The sequence below is a fragment of the Miniopterus natalensis genome, chromosome 1, assembly GCF_054644295.1.
Source record: "Miniopterus natalensis isolate mMinNat1 chromosome 1, mMinNat1.hap1, whole genome shotgun sequence".
Lineage (NCBI taxonomy): Eukaryota > Metazoa > Chordata > Mammalia > Chiroptera > Miniopteridae > Miniopterus > Miniopterus natalensis.
Window position 1 is genome coordinate 178,823,991 of NC_142081.1, and position 17,122 is coordinate 178,841,112.

General features: G+C 38.8%; 1 protein-coding gene across 9 annotated transcripts in view; it reads left to right on the top strand.

Annotated features, from left to right (window-relative positions):
- Positions 1–17,122, top strand: part of APBB2 (amyloid beta precursor protein binding family B member 2) — a 301,532-nt gene that overhangs the window by 124,101 nt on the left and 160,309 nt on the right. For 3 of the 9 annotated variants that reach the window (XM_087827709.1, XM_087827711.1, XM_087827716.1), the window contains exon 2: positions 12,436–12,504. The exons of the other annotated variants lie outside the window; for them this stretch is intronic. In XM_087827709.1, coding sequence (XP_087683835.1) covers positions 12,486–12,504 — 19 coding nt within the window. In that variant the 5' untranslated portion in view covers positions 12,436–12,485. The remainder of the gene's footprint in view (positions 1–12,435; positions 12,505–17,122) is intronic. 9 annotated transcript variants of the gene reach the window in all.

Here is a 17,122-nt window from a genome sequence, read left to right on the forward strand (position 1 = left end):
TTTTTCATCCTGCTTTCTTGGGGAAAGGTAACTGGGGAGTCACATAAGCATCGGTTGCCTGTGCAGTTACCCAGCCATGCACTGTTCTGGGCATGGCTCTACGGGAAAGGTGGGGGGAGCTAGGAGACTTGGCTCTCCCTGTCCTCCAGCTCCTGAAAAAACACTGCAAAGACAGCACGCCTGTGTGGGTTCGAATTCTGGTTCAGCCGCTAGCAGAATGTCCAGGCATGAGCTCGCTGATCTCTCCTCTGCACGACGGGGTTGGGCGTGTCTCCTCAAAGGGGTGCTGTGGTTCACAAAGGGGACAACACGTCTGAAAGAATACGGACCACGTCTCTCATCCCCCTGGGCCCATGTTAAACGTTTCTGGGGACTGTACCTTCGAGGGATCTCCGAAATACTGGAGGGAGAAAGGGGAATATGTGTTAAACTGCTTTAGCCATGCGAGGTAATTATTTTTTATTTTTGACATGAGAGCACTAAAGTTCAGAGAGTTTGAAAGCTAAATGGTCCCACCACTGCTAGATTCGTGACCTCGGGCAGTCGTTTAGTGTCTCACTGCCTGTTACCTCATCTGTCAGTGGGATGATGACCGTTCCCTCCTCACAGGGTGGCTGTAAGGGTTGAAATGGTTCGTATGCATAAAGTCTTAAGACAGTGCCTGGTGAATTGTCGAAGTGATATAAGAGTTAGAAATTAGTATCATTAAGAAAATTGCTAAGTGTCTTTTAGGCCACTGTATGGTGAAATCTGGATCGATTCATACACACACACACACACACACACATATAGTGTGTTGAGATGGGATTCAACTGTCATTATTGAAACACAGAGGATTTGGTATTCATGGAAAGGGATTGGGGGACTGAGGTCCGGAGCATCAGGAAAAGTCCAAAGGGAGGGGAGACAGGATTCTAAGAATGTGGGGAGAAAAGGGGAGATCCAGGTGAGAAGGAAAGTTCTGCGTTGCTTTTGTGATGTGGCTGCAGAAAAGCCTTGACTAATGGCTTGGTTGTGACACTCAGCTTCTGCAACCAGTAGGTGAGGGATTGATAAGTTGCAAATGGGATCTTCGTGTGTTTCCCCAGCTCTGGAAGAGGCAGTCGCGTAGAGTATTAAACTAAGGATTCTGGAATCAGTAAACCAGGTTTGGAGGCTGGGCCCTGCTGCTTCGTAGCTGCCTGATGTTCTGCAAGCCTCTTGACCTCGCTGTAGCCGCGTCCTTCTGTGTAGAATGAGGACAGTGATGGTGCCTGCCTCCCAGGACCTGTGGGAGCTGAGAGAGAGTGCGCACGCTGTTTATGATTAGCTCAGAGGAAGCCGTCAACAACTGTTAGTTGCTTAATGTTGCTCAGGGTTTAATATTATCCCCTGGCTTCGGTTAGAAATTCAGGCTCAGTAGGCAAGTCATACGTGGTGACGTTTTGGAGCAGTGCTCTTTCTGGATGAATCCCAGCCAAGAGCATAAAGGACCCCAGACTCCTGTCACTGTCTCAGTGAAGGATCTGCCCTGGAATCTGGAGTTGCTTTTGAGGTACACTTTTATTTGCCTCTCCTTTCTGTCAAAAAAATTGCCTTAGAGCTTAAAGGAGAACAGAAATGGATATAGTTTCTTCTTCCGTTGTGCTCAAAACATCTGAACCCTCATTTCCAGTCCTCCGATTTTTAATTCTTGATTCTGCACAAGGGACTTTTATATCCAGCAACTTAACAAAATTTCATTATAAACTGACAGTTTTGCCCGTAGAGTCTTTGTTATACAGAGATTTTTCTCATCTCATTCGTTCTCACTACTACCATAGGATAGGGGAATGAGTAACAGGTTTCTCTACGAAAAATTAACACGACAAAAGCAGTAGGTTCCTCAGAATCACAGTCGAGAAGTTAAGTCCCGTGTCTCCTGACTCCCATTCCAGTGCTCTTTCCGCAGGGCCCTGCTCCCCCTCGGCTTCCTTCTTGGCTTCTGTTAATAAGGCCCACCAGGGTGTTCCCTGCTGTCTAGGAGGCAATTGCCCTTGGAACAGCTTTCCTTTTTAATGTAGACATTACCAAATGACCTGTGTCAGCTCTGTGGGCAAACTCGAGGTCCTTTCTCCAAAAACTCATGCATCCCACTTCAGATGAAATCATTTTCCTTGGCCAATTTAACAAGATCCTTGCTCTCCTTCGTTTCCTTTAATTATCTTGTTAAAAAAAAGAACTGGAGAGGACCATCTGCTTTGTGAGGCAATCCATCTCCTGTGTTTTCTCTAATAGCTATTTGAGGGCCCAGTTAAACAGATTAAGGCTTCAGCTCATTCTTGTTTGGGATTGTTCTGTTTGGTGCTTTTTGCATCACTGCCATCGGCTTTCCTTGGTTGTGTATTTGGGATGTCTTGGAGTGTAGATTTTATGAAAAGATGTTATCTTTGTTCCATAAATTGCAGGCACCGTGAGCCATTTTCTGTGCAGTGTCAAACTGTCACAACAGGGTTCTTTGCTTTTTTAATCCCTTCCTCTCACCATGAGAAGTCCTATTAATATGTTTTCTGGGCTAGAGAGTAAAATCTATCAAATATAACATGGAAGGCAGATGGGGGTGGTTGCTGTCTTCCTTTTAACAAACCCTAAACTAGTCTTTCTTAGCAAAATGCAGCCTTAATCACTTTTTACCCCAGAGCCTTCATTTATGACTAGGAGATGTATGCAGTGAAGGGGGGCAGGGGGTGCTGGTCTCTCTCCCTTTATTTTTAAAGCTATATGGTATGTACATATGTAACTTCATGTACAAACTTTATTTCTATCACGTTGAAAATAACTCTTGCTCTGAATATGAAAATGTTTTATCCTCATTATAAAAAATTTACATAAATCAGCAACATATAAAACATTAGAAGACATTTTTCTAAATCCTGCCACTCAGAGATTAGTTCTGTTAACATTTTGATGAACTTTTCTATTTATTCCTTTATGAACTATTTATTAAACATCTGCCATGTGCCAGGCACTAGGAATATGTTGATAAATGAAACAGACATAGTCCCTGCCCTCATGGAGCTTTTCTAAATGGGGAAAGCAGAGACATGAAATACATGACACAAATCAATTTAATACCGATACTCCTGGACTTAAGGAGTTATGTCCGAATAAACCCGTAGTATTTGAAAACGTAGTGAGTCAAAAGTGCATTTAATATACCTAACCTACCAAACATCAGAGCTTAGCCTTAGCCTACCTCAGAACACTTACTAGCCTACAGTTGGGTAAAATCATCTAACACAAAGCCTATTTTATAATAAAACGTTGCATATCTCATGTAACATTATGCATATTATTTTTGCACCATTGGAAAAATAAAAAAATTGTAAGTTGAACCATCATAAGTCAGGGACCGTCTGTGTATTTCAATTCAGGTGTATGATGTTCTTTCACGTCTTGTATAATTTTTAAAATAATCTCTTTTTACCTTCTTTTGAAATAGTATATTGTAGTTTTGGTTTTTTTAAAACATGTCTCTTTGCCATGTTTTCATTGTAAGGATATCAATCTGTTTCTTATTCTTTTTAATCATGAAGTTTATCTGGAATTTAATCTCATTAGTGTTCTGTACTTTAATAAAATGTAATACCATAAAATTTTTCTTAAAGATTTATGAAAGAATGACACTATACGTGCTCTCTTTATTCCAACTTTTTATTATGGTAATTTTCAAACGTACTGAAAAGTTGAAAGTACTGTTTCTGGATTCCTCTATAATCATCATACTTTTTTATAGATAGATTTTTCCTTCACTAATATTTAAGAGAGCTCCTTCTACATAACTAAATGAGAAACATTCTCACTTTTAAGTGATAAAAAATACTATTTCACTGTACAGTTGTGATACTTTATTTAATCCGTTTCTTATTGATGGGCATTTACCCTGTTTCTGATTTTGTTCCAAGTAGAAGTAATATCGTTTATATGTCCTTATGAAAAATTCCTAAAATTTACTGTCAGAGGTGATCTAATGTGCAAAGCGTGCATGGTTGTATGTTGTGAATGAACCATAAGGACCAAGATGCAGCCTCTTTCGAGGACGACAGCCCCCTGTAATCTGGGGAGGACATAGATCTCCAAAAAAAACTTGACTTTCAGAGACTCGTAGACAGAGACAGCAGATTGGTGGTTAGCAGAGGGGAAGGGGTTGGGAGCAGGATGAAATGGCTCAAGGGGTCAAATACATGGTGACAGATGGAAACTAAACTTTGGGTGGTGAGCATGCTATAGCGTATACAGATATCGAATTATAATGTTGCCCACCTGAAACTTACATAATGTTATTAACAATTGTTACCTCAATTTAAAAGAAAAAAATGACATTTAATGTTAAGAAACAAAACTTAATACCCTACAGCGGCCTTCTCACATAGCATCAACCCTCCCCTCGCATTGATTCAGGTTTAATCCCAGTGGCTCTTCTATTATATCATTTCGGGAGTTGTGGGCATAGTTACTGTATCACTTACCTATTGCCACAATAATGCTGCATAAGGAGCCACCTCCACAGTCAGTGGCTTAAACTATCGCCATTAGTATCTACAGGATGGCCGAGTGATTCTTACAGCCTCTGCTGGGTTCACTCATGTGCTTGCAGTCAGCTGCGGGTACAGCGTGCAGGTCTTTGCAGTGCTCTCCTGTATGTTTGATGGTCTAAAATGGCCTTGGCCAAGAGGATTCAGGTTTCCTACCCAAGTTTCCAACATCCTTCCAGCAGGCCAGCCTGGGGCTGGAAACAGACCATGCTTTTCAAGCTTCTGTGTCATCTCATTTGCAGCCTTTTGACCAAAGCAAGTCACACAGCTAGGTCTGAGTCAGTGGGAAGAGACTACAAAGTTACTGAGCAGGGGAGCTAGGACACAGCTCTCCAGCAGCATATTTTAAACTAGCATTTTTAGAAGCATTAAACATCGCTATTTTTCTAAACTGCAGATGTTATGCCTTTGAAATACAAAAAGTGGGGATCAAGCTTTTGCTTCATTTAAAAAATGTCTTGTTAAGAGTTATAATGGTAACTCATAAATGGAAAAACTTACATTTATTGCTCTATCTTGAAAATATTTCTGTTCCAGTTGTTGGTTTTTTCCCCTCGGTTTCATGTCAGGAAACAGGGTTTTCCCTTCTATGAATCTTTGTCTTTGTTTGATAGTGTTTTAGAAAATGGTTTTGAAATCTGGCTTTGAGAAAACTGAATCAAGTGATATGAAGAGCTAGATAATATGGATAGTGTCAGATGGGTGCTAGACTTATTGGGGTGATCACTTCATAAAGTGTGTAAATGTCTAGTCACTGTGTTGTGCACCTGGAAGTAATAGAATGTCAACTGTAATTGAAAAACAAATTTAAGAAACCGAACCAAAAACAAGTGCAGTGACAGTTACAAAAGAACAAACAACAAAAAGCAGGAGGTAAAGGGCTAGACTCACAAATCCAACTCCTTAAATGTTCTTGCTCAAGATACAGACATTGGAGATAGGATTAGAGCCCTGCACCTTTATTGCTTTTTCTCTCTCTACTGTAGGTTATAATAAGTGGTAAATTTAGGCTCTTCCGGAACAGTGATTCGCAGCAGCAGCTATGCAGCACCCAGGTGTGCAGATGGCAAGAAATTGTTGCTAGTAATTATATCTCAAAAGTTTTTTTAAAAATCAAGTTTATTCCCATAGAATGCAATATAGGCCACACCTCTCTCTTCTCTGCAGAAATACAAAACACTGAAATAAAAATCTGCATATATACATACTTGCTAAATACTCATTAGGTATGCATTGTAAAGTCACACACACTTTAGCTGTTTAACGGAAACTGTGTGTATTGTACTAAGTAGGCAATTTAAAGGATTTTTCAAAGTAAGTTTGTTTTTGAGTTTTGCTTTATTTTTTGACTTTGGAACTCCCAGAGTGAGCTAAAATTTCACACATTTGTTCTTAATTGTACTCCATTTTACTGCCTTGAGCTAGAAGGAAAAAGAGGACTTGGGTTTTGCCTGTCAGCAATACAGAGCCCCTTTATTTACAGTTTACCTGGGTAGCAGGATGTTGGATATAAACTTCAAAAGAATAACACTGTGGCGAGAACTGTCCTGCAGAATTAATTGATTCAGGTAACGCGAGTCGACTTCAAGAGGAAGAGTCCTCCCGTACATGGCGTAGTGGTCATGAGTCTGCTTTTTGGAGGCAAAGAGATGTAGGTCCTGATACCCATGTTGTCGCCTGCCTCCCATGTGACCTTGGACAGGTTACCTACCTACCTAACCTTCTGTGCCTCAGTTTCCCCATTAGTAAAATTGATGTCATAATTGTACCTCTTTCATGAGGTTATTGGAAGTGATAAGTTCCCACATAGCACAATGCCTGGCACATAGTAAGTGCTCAATAAATGTTAGGTGGAGCGGGTACTGGAAGGAAACCTGCTCATCTGATGCAGCTGCTCCGTTTTATAGGTCTGGATAGAAATTAAGTTCTTCAGGGAAAAACGTTTAAACCTTTAAAGTGAGATTGCATCAGTATGAATTAGGAGACAGGTCTAATCCTGGAATGCAATGTCTACTTTAAGAGTATTTATCCACTAACACAACCCTGTATAGTTTCAAGAGCAAGGGTAAGATGACAGTTTTGACAGCCCTTTCTCTGCTCAGCAGGTGACAGTAATGATTTTCAATAATGGCAGAAAGTTTTCATTATAATTGCTGTTCTTAGCTCCATTCTTGGACTCAGCTTATCATTTGTGAAACATTTTTACAAGATGGCAGGCCAGGCCAGGGAGAGAAGACAAAGGGTGTAGACCGCCACCGTTTATTGAATACTTATGGTGAATGTGTGGAGGTTTCCAGGAGACTTTGCTTTTCTTCAGAAAGCTTACAACCTCATTAAGAAAACAGGTCTTGTTTGTAAGAAAAAAATAATTATAACAATAGTAATAGCAGTTAGCATTAGTGAATGTTTGGTATCTGCCAGGCACTAAGCAAAGCAAGTAAGCCACCTGTCACATCTCATTTGATCCTCATAGTGACTGTCAGGTTGATGGTAACCACAATTTGTAGTTGGAAGACGCTTCAGACAATGAATATTGGTTCAGGATCATATAGGACCTAAGTGTTGAATGGGTTAAGGAGAGGAAGGGATAACTCTGGGCCAAGGTTAGACTTTTAAAAGTTGGGGGTTGGAGGTGTCTAGATCACCCATTACTTGCATTTTTGGGGGTGGAGACCAGAGATGATAAGTGTCTTGCAATACCCAAGACAACCCTGTATAACAAAGAATGTCTTACTCTGCAAAGCTTGCAAATATCCTACCATATATTTTTTAGGTGAACAACATGATTATAGTTATCTGAGCCTAGAAGTTCTAAACATATTTTCATGGCTTTAATATACACTATATATTCCAGAAGTAGAAACTCCTTCTAATTAATAGATAATTATATTTAATATTTTTAAATTTTTCTTAGAGTTGTTCAGCATTTTGAAATTGATGTTATTGACAGCAACGCAAATCATGATGTCTGTGTTAACAACACAACACATGCCTCTGTTTGCATTTATAGCTGCTGCACTCAGAGATTTTACCCATAGATGCAAGAATCTGATCACAATTCATTTGTTGAGACTACTAGTGTTGTCAGACCCAAGAATTTGCTTAATCAAAATGTCTTTATTTCTCCTTTTCTGGAACTTATTGTGTAAATAGGTTATGTTATCTACAAATTTAACTTCAAGATGGTAAAGGGGATGTTAGAAAATACTTGTACAGCAAGAGTGTGTTGGGTCTAATAGGATTGCACTGGGTCTGAGTTTTCAGGAAAATAGTAGCTATTTGAAGGTAATGAAGGATTTGAGTAAATGAGAGGTTCTAGAATCAGTTGAGTATTAGACTGTCAATGGCTGAAGGAACTGTGTTCTGGAGGTTTTTGGATAAGAGAGTGGTGGTGAATGGAGCAGTGTTTTCTGGCACGGTGGAGCTGGGGTAGATCTGGAAGAGGTGTCCCAGGCTGGGACAGACTTACGGACCCATGTGAAGTACTAGAGATCCAAAGAGGGAGTGGACAGAGCAGAGAGCGAGCTAAGTTGAGAAGAAGAATTTGTTAGACTTTTTAATTGTATCTGGGGAAGACAGGTATACTGAAATTCTTTGTCTGATTTTTATTTATGCCTTTTGTTTCTCTTTGGAACCATTTTAAAGTACATAGAACATTCTCATCACAAGAAGAAAAGCTGTGTAACTATGTGTGGTGGTGAATGTTAACTGGGCTTACTGTGATCATTTTGCAGTAAATGCAAATATTTAATTATATTGTAGACCTGAAACTAATACAATTTTATGTCAGTTATACCTCAATAAAAAATAAAATAAAAATAAGTAAGGCAGCTCTTTCTTCAAGAAATGTACCCTCTATTAGGAAAAAAGATAAAAATACAAATTTAATGATAAAAAGAACAATCAGTAATACAAGTGGAAAACATAAGGGCATGATTATAGTGAGATAATTTACTTTAGCATTCTTGGTCAGGATCATATTATATTGACAAAAATAAGAACATTGAGGATTGGACTACCGTATAATAAGTTGACTAAATATATATGTGTATAATTTCAAATTTATACAGATCTAATGGGAAAAAATTAGATAATATTTTATACTGAACTAAAATACAAGTGGACATTGAATTTATTTATTCACTCTTTTGTTTAATAGTTCTTTCGCGATTTCTGCTTGGGGACGCTCCTGTTGGACCTTTATTGAGCTCCAATAGTAGTATTACAAGGTATATAAGCATTATGGATTTTCATTAATAGGACACAGAAATGCTACTAGAAAGGAAACTGTTGTTGCTAGATTGCTTCACTTATGTAGTTTTAAGCTTTGTTTTAAAATCCCAACTGTATCCTTGATGTGGGGCTTGTAGGGCCTCCCCTGCTTCCCAGATGTGTTCAGTCTGTGACTTTTCAGAAAGCAAAGGCGCTTGCTCTGAATGCCGGCCAACCTTCTCTAGCTTTACAGCTGAGCCAGCATTTCTGTCTGTCTTTGCTTTTATGGGAAAGGTAGACAATATTTTGATTAGGATAAAGTTTCAGAATCTGTCTGCATTATCTAGATCAGCACTTCTCCAAATGAGGTACAATGTGAGCCACATATGTAATTTGAAATTTTCTAGTGCCCACTTTAAAAAAAGAAAAGAAATGCATGAAATTAATTTTAACAATGTCTTATTTAACTCAATATATCGAAAATATTATTTCAACATGTAATCAATATTTAAAAATTATTAACGAGATACTTTTCTTTTTAATGCAAAGTCTTCAAAACCAGCATGTGGTTTTCACTCATAGCAGTCAACCAGGAGGCAGAAAGTCCATTGGAAACACTTGATCTGTGTTTAGATTTCATAAAATTTATAGTTGAAGAGTAGATTCATTACCCAGGAAGTTCCAAACTGACTTAAATGTTCCCCATGCATTAGTTTATAAATTATATTTAAGTTCATTATAATTAAATAAAGTTAAAAACTCATTTCCTCAATTGCATTAGTCACCTTTCAAGTGTCTGTAGCTCCCTGTTGCTCCTAGTGGCATCCATATCAGACAGCATAGCTATAGGTTATTCTTTTATTTTTATTTTTTAAATATATCTTTATTGATTTCAGAGAGAGGAAGGAGGGAAAGGGAGAGAGAGAGATAGAAACATCAATGATGAAAGAGGCATTGATGGGCTGCCTCCTGCACGCCCCCCACTGGGGATCAAACCCGCAACCCCAGCATGTGCCCTGACCAGGAATCGAACCCCGATTGCCTGGATCCTAGGTCGATGCTCAACCGCTGAGCCACACCCAGCCGGGTTTAATAAGTGTTTACCTAAACTAAATACTATTTACTTGAATTTCACTTTCTCAGGGAAGTGTACATGCTCCTTTGTTACATTTTCTCACAAAACTGTTTTCCTCTGAAACATATATACTGATACACTGATTTGAGTAATTTTGTGATTAATAGCCATCTACTCTACTTGACTGTAAGTTTTAGGAGAGTTGGGAAGGTGTTTTTCTGTTCATTAAAGTATTCCCTGCCCATGACAAGTATGGAATAAATATTGGTCAGCTAATAATACCTCAGGGCCATTTAAAATATGAAATGATTAGCAGATTGCCCAGTTCTTAACTTTGTAGAGGTTGGAGTTTGTTTTGTGTTGGGGGAAAAAGGAATATTTTAAGGATTATGCATACTAAAAAGTATGCCAATTTTTAGGTTTTGTTTATGCCTTGTCAAAATACTCCTGTAAGCATGCCTTTTCTTAGCTTTCTTCTACTCGATTGCTTTTCATTTTCTTGAAATACCTATCACCTCACATCTGTCTCTGCTTATAACTTAAGGCACACTAAAGACAAAAACTAGAAGAAAGGAAAATTGAATTGAGAAATACTTTTAAGGAGCTGAGAAAGGCTTAGGGCAACCAGCAAAGGAGATAGAGGGAACATCTTTTTCTGCTTCAGGACAGTTAAAAATAAACCCATCTTTTTAATTATAGCAGAGCAGTATTGGAGGCATACCCGCAATATGTGAAAATATGATTAAAAATGAATTGTGGGCCAGAAGACCAGGTTGTCAGGTCATTATCTGAATCATAAAGTTGGAAGTAATACTCACTAAAGGTTACTAGTTTGGAAAGGTTAGCTTAGAATTTAATGTTTGCAAATACAGGGGTGAGCACAAAAGTAGGTTTGTAGTGGTGAGTATGTGAAACACACAGTTTATTCTTGTATTATTATTTAATACTTATTGTATTTATTTGTATGACAACTGTAAACCTACTTTGCCTACCCCTGTATAAAGTCTCCCCATTTGAATAATGCTTCAGTAAACCTCTAGCATCTGACTCTTTGTTTTAACATTTCTTGGAAGTGTAATAAACATACAGAAATGTGGTCATGAGGGTACAGCTTGCTGAATTTTCACACCCAGAGCAAGAAACAGAACATTACGACCACAACGTCCCAGAGGCTGCCCTCTTGCTTTCTCCCCCTTTCTTGCCCTCCAGAGTAAACCATTATCCTGACATAGATAAGTTTTTCCTGTTTTTGTACTTGATATAAATGGAATCACTGCAGTATCCGCCTTTGAATTAATAAGACAGATTATCATTCTAAGTGACATTGCTGATAGCAACTCATTGAAAACAAGGTCTGTTTTCAGTTTTCCTTATTAGGCATCTAATTTGGTAAACTGGCAGTTTACCACCGTAGTATTTAGTTCTTTAATATTCCTTTACGAAATGTACTATGTAAATGCAAGAGTGTCTGCATGTGCACATGTGCATGAATGCATGTGGGTGCACATGTACATATGCCTTTAAAGAATTTACTCAGATTCAGTCATGCTATGCTATGCATGTCCTTCACCTCATGTGTCTAAAAGCCTGTCACGTCAGCTCACATAGATATGCTTCATTTTTCCTACTGGTGGCACAGAACTCCGTTATATGGAGGTATCATAATTTAATCAGCCAGCTGGCCACTGAAGAACAGTTAGGTTGCTACTAATCTTTTGCTTTTAGAACAATAGAGTCCATGTGAGTTTATGTATAAAGTAAATTCTTAGAAATGGAATTGCTGAGCAATGGGGTCCATATATTTTTAATTTGCTCAGATATTTCTAAATGGCCTTTCAAAGAGTTTTGTTAATTTTTACTCTCACCAGCAAGGTTTAATAATTCGTATTTCCAGTGTCCTTGCCTTAGGTTATGTGTTATCAAACCTCTTAATCTTGACAGACTCATACAGGAAAACCAGTAAGTCATTATTATTTAAATTCACATTTTCTTTAGTTTTAAGTGAGGTTAGTTATTTATAGATTTACTGGACACTTGTGTTTCTCCTGGGACTTGTCCTTCGAGCATTTTCCTGTAGGCTTACTCATACTTTTCCTAATAATTTCAAGGAGTTATTTCTATGTAAAGGAAATTACCTTTTTTGTGTCATTTTTGGTGTGTGTGTTTTTCCAGTTTGTTTTTTGACTTCACTGTGTTTATAGTCTTTTATTTTTTTCTAAACAGATGGTTTAAATTTTTATATGGTGAAATGTACCAGTTTTTTTCCTTTTGGCTTCTGAATTGTGTGTTTTTAATGAGAAAAGCATTGGAAACTTTAGATAGATTATAGATAAATAGATACATAGGTAGATATATAGATAAGCCTGGAATGGGAAAAAAAAATCTCAAATGTTTGTGGGAAATGTGGCTAAGCAGGAATTCAAATTTTAGTCAAAAGTGGTATAAGCAACTATAAATAAAGAAAAAATTGGGCATTATCTGCCCAAATTTGTTTAACATTTTAAACAGCTTTGGAAGGATTTTCAGTGATATGCTTTTTTCCTTACATGCTTTGTTCTGTGAGGTTTTAATTTCTCAAATGATCCCTCTTTTCAGATTTCAAATTATAACCCATTTCCTGCACCATTGCTGACGTCCCGCGATCCATGTCAGAAGTACTTCCAGGTCAGACACACTTTCACATGTTTCAATGTGGAGAAGCAGTTGAATATTAAAACTTTAACAAATATGTATGATAGATGATTGTTCTGATGTTAAACGTATGATTTGCTAAAATAACATGTTTTGGGTTTTAATTGTTTTTCACTAATGTAATTGAAAAATTAATCTTTAAAATAATATAGAAGAATCCATTGGACTTAACTGTATTAATGTAATAATTGCACAAGTGTGCGAATACCATAATGTGAAAATATTCTAGTTGACTATAATGAAAAATTGAAACTATCAGATTTTGCCAGCTAACCTTGCACATTATAGCCTGTGAACTGTTAAATATGAACAAAGGAGCTATTTGTAGTGAGCCTTTGTAAAACAGCATCTTAGCCACTGTGGGGTTTGTCTAGAACAGACTTTCCTAAGTCAGTATTCTCCTTGGATTTAGGGCTGATTAATTTCAGGCCCTAAGAAAAATCACCTTAATTTTATTGTATGTTCCTTTCTTTGTGACATGATAGATGCTAGTCTCCACACAAGATGGTGTGGGATTTAATTCTTAGCCTCATAGTAATATAATAAGGAAAAGGCAACGGCAGTAACGTTTGGAATTAAACGTAGTAGAGGACTGCAAGTGGCAGATACGTCTGGATGGATTCCATGTTTGTTAGGACACATACCCCTCAGAAAATCTGGAGTTTTTAAAGGACTAGATTTTAACCATGGACAAAAAGATATTAATGTCCCTAAATTTTAAATTAAACTCATTAAGTGTGCCCAAGCCCTTTATTTGCTTTATATAACATTGCATGTTACATTTCAACAGAGAACTAAAAGAAAACAGTAAAATAAACACTAAGCTCAGTAGAGGTATATGAGTAGCAGGAATATCCTATTTATAAATGTCTGCCAAAACCAGTATGACACACCTAAGAAAAATTAGAAACTTAGAAGTGATTCTTAGAGGACATCTAATTTATACTTTGAAATTTTGGGGGCAGGGAGTAGGTTTTCTTTGTAAATACATATTTGAATAGGTATGTTAATTTTGAAAATCAAGGCAAATATATATGTTCTTTTGAAAATACATTTTAAATGTTGAGAATAAATCCTTTTAGGAATTGTTTAGCATTTAAAATTTTTTATTACATTGCAAGATAGACTCAGTGTGGAAACATTTTAGGAACAAAGCTGGCAAATATATGAAATGATGTGTTTTCCTCTAAATAGAGGTGAACTAGTCAAATAACATGTAGAAATTTCTTATGGCAACTATATTTTGTTATGCTGACCTAGTTGTTCTTTCTGTTGGTACTCAGCCTGTGTTATTCTTTGGTAGTTATATAAGAGATAATGAAACTCTTATCCACATAGATTTTATATTTATTTACTTATTTATTTATTTATTTAAGTAAGAGCTACTATCATGCATTGGTATAGGATATAACACATTTTGCCAAGAAAGCAATATTCTTATTTCAGTGGAATATCATGTTCCAGCCTTTTTTTAAATTTGAAAATTCAAATGGCAGCTAGTAAGGGAGAGTCTGGACCAATAAATGGGATAAGGTATGCCTCAATCCCATTTTCCAACTCTTAAGAGCTGTGACTACTGAAAGTCTTTTAAAAAACAAACATGCCAGAATCATACCATTTTCTGCTTAGAAAATTCTTGTTGAAACTTCAAGATTCAACTTAGGAGTCTCTTACAAATGGGTCTTAGCTATGACATAGTCAAGTAATTACCCTATTTTAAGGCTTCTTTCATTGTTAATATATTTTTCCCTTTTGGAATTGACTTGAGGCCGGCTTATTCAGGAAAGCCTGTGTCATTACGTTATCGCTTACCTACTTCTTTTCACCTAAACCAGTATTCCCAGGCTTGATCATTGACTCTGTTAATCAGAGCTGGCCATAAATATCCAGAGCTTTGTTAAAAAACAAACAGACAAAAGCCCCGTTCATCCTCATAAGACTCTTGGAAATGAAGAAAACCGCTCAGAACTTGAGCAGAGAAAATATCCTTGGAATCAGCAGTTCATATCCCAGGGTGACTCCTTCTAGTGTCTTGATTCTTATTTGAATCCACATATTCTGATTTGTGCTTCCCAAGTCCTCAGTCATCACACCCACCAGGTGTGAGGCTGGACCCCCACCCACCGTTCCGGACCCAGCTCGGCTGGTTGTGTGGTGTTGTCTGGGAGGGAGCCTTCCCTGGAGCTCTCTCCTTATTCCTAGCACCTTCTTATAGGCCCTCTGTCTACCTGAGCCACTGTGAGTTTGTTTAATCAGTTATCTTTCTTGCTGCCCTATCTGACTGAGCTGCTGCTTTTTTTTTTTTAAATCTTTACCTGAGGATATTTTTTCCGTTGCTTTTCAGAGAGTAGAAGGGGTGGGGGAGAGAGAGAGAGGGTGGGGGGAGAGAGGGAGAGGAACATTGATATGAGGGAGACATATTGATTGGTTGCCTCACAGGTACGTGCCCTTGGTCGGGATCGAACCTGGGACCCTCCAGTCCACCAGTCCACAGGCCGATGCTCTAACCACTGAGCCAAAGCGGCCAGGGCTGACTGAGCTTCTTAAAGGAAAGCAATTGGTGCATCTTTGTTAACTCGCCTCAATTCCACTTGGGATGTTGAACAGAGTGAGCCCTCAGGCAATTAAGTTGAATGGAGAATGGGAAACCCTTGGGCGGTTTAGACCTACTCTTGAAATCACCCCTTTATCTCAGAGAGCCTGGGGAAGCTGCCCTGTGAATCAGGCGTGTGAAGTTGCTTTCCTGGTTTAGAAACTCCCAAGGTACCAATCCTGTGATCTGTCTGACCCAGCGCTGCCTCCTAATGACCTTTGCCTCTTTTGTTCGTAGAGAAGTTCTTATCATTTTTGTAACATTGAGAGTTTACTTTCATGAGTAATTTCAGGAAACCAGCTTTATTTTGCCTTCCCTTCCTAAAAGAAAAAAAGTCTGAGTTTATTTCATTTCCTCAGTGCTTTGAGGTCTAGTTCAAAAGGCAACATTCCTCAGGGTAGAAGTTTGGCTGTTAACTCCTCAGTGGAAATAAAATTGTACAGCAGAAAAATAAAAATGAAGACAATGTGAAGTCTCATTTAAGAGTGGGGCCAACATCGGGCTTCCCTGGGCCCATTTGTCAAGCCTGGGCCCATTTGTCAGTTTCCAATTTTATAAGCATGTCATGGGAGCAGAGAAGGAGCAGCGGGTTATTGAAGAGAGGAGTTTCCTGTCATTACTGACAAATTTCTTCTTTGACGGAAGGCTAGAGGTCTCAGAGAAGAGAAGGGGGAGCAGGTTTAACTACAGGCTCCAGCACGGGGTTGTGCTTGGATGCCCTCTGAGTTACGGGGTTACAGCCCGGTGCTGGGATCTTTGTGACCATGGGTTTGAGGAAAGCTTTGTTAGCCACAAAATTAAAATGACCCTGGCTTACCTCATTTTGTTTAGGCTTCATAAAAAATACTCTGTATATTAACTAAGGCTCTTTTAGTTGCTAAAAAGGAGAAAAACAGCTCCAAGTGGTTTAAGAAAAAAATATTTTTGATCGGCTTCAATAGCCTGGAAGTCCTGGGCTGTCATGTTTCAGGCATGGCTTCCTTCAGGGATTCCAACAAGGTCACCGTAGCCTGCTCACCTTCTCTCTGCCTGCCCATGTGTTCGGTTCTCGCTTATGCAGGATGCAGGTTTTCTTTCCATGGCGACTCCTTGAAGCTTCTTTTTTTTTTTTAATCTTTATTGTTGAAACTATTACAAATGTTCCCCCTACACACATCGACCCCCTCCCCCCGATACCCCTCCCCACAGGCCTTCCCCACACTATTGTCTGTCCATGGGTTATGCATATATGCATATAAATTCTGAGGTTAATCTCTCCCCACCCCCCACCCCCGCCTTCCCTCTGAGATTTGTCAGTCTGTTCCATGCTTCTAGGTCTCTGGATCTGTTTTGTTCATCAGTTTATTTTGTTCCTTAGATTCCACATACTAGTAAGATCATCTATCTTCTAGCCTAAGAAGAGAAAAGAGAGCACTTCTCTTCTGATCACTGTGGCAGAAGTTGTCGGATCGGCTCTGTGTGGGTCACATACTTTTCCTTGAACCAGTCACCATAGCCATGGGGACTCGCTACTCTGATTGGCTGGGCCTGGGCTCTGTGCCTCATGAAGTAAGGGCTGGAGTCACCTCTGCCTGAAACACGGGGCTGAATCCCTAGAATGAGGTTCCACGGGAGCAGGTATTTTTATTTTGTCAGTTTTGTTCACTGCTGTATCCTCAGCAGTGAGAACTATATCCCCGGCGTAGTGGTGCACACACAAAAAAGCGCTGAACGAGGAAGGCTGATTCCTCAGGAGAAACTTTGAGGTGTTTACTAGAAAGGGAGGAAATACATGCCAGGCTATAATAGATGTTTCTCCTTCGTGCGGGAGAGTGGCGGCAGCAGTCACATTAGTTCCTGTCACACTCTTAACTCTGAACTTATACCTAGCTCTGCAATAGGAATCGATCCTGTTGAATTGATGTGGGATCTTCATAGGTAACACACAAATCAGCGTGACGAGTAGATGTGAAGGTGATGGCAAAATCACGGGCCCTGTCCACCTTCCAGAAGCCCAGG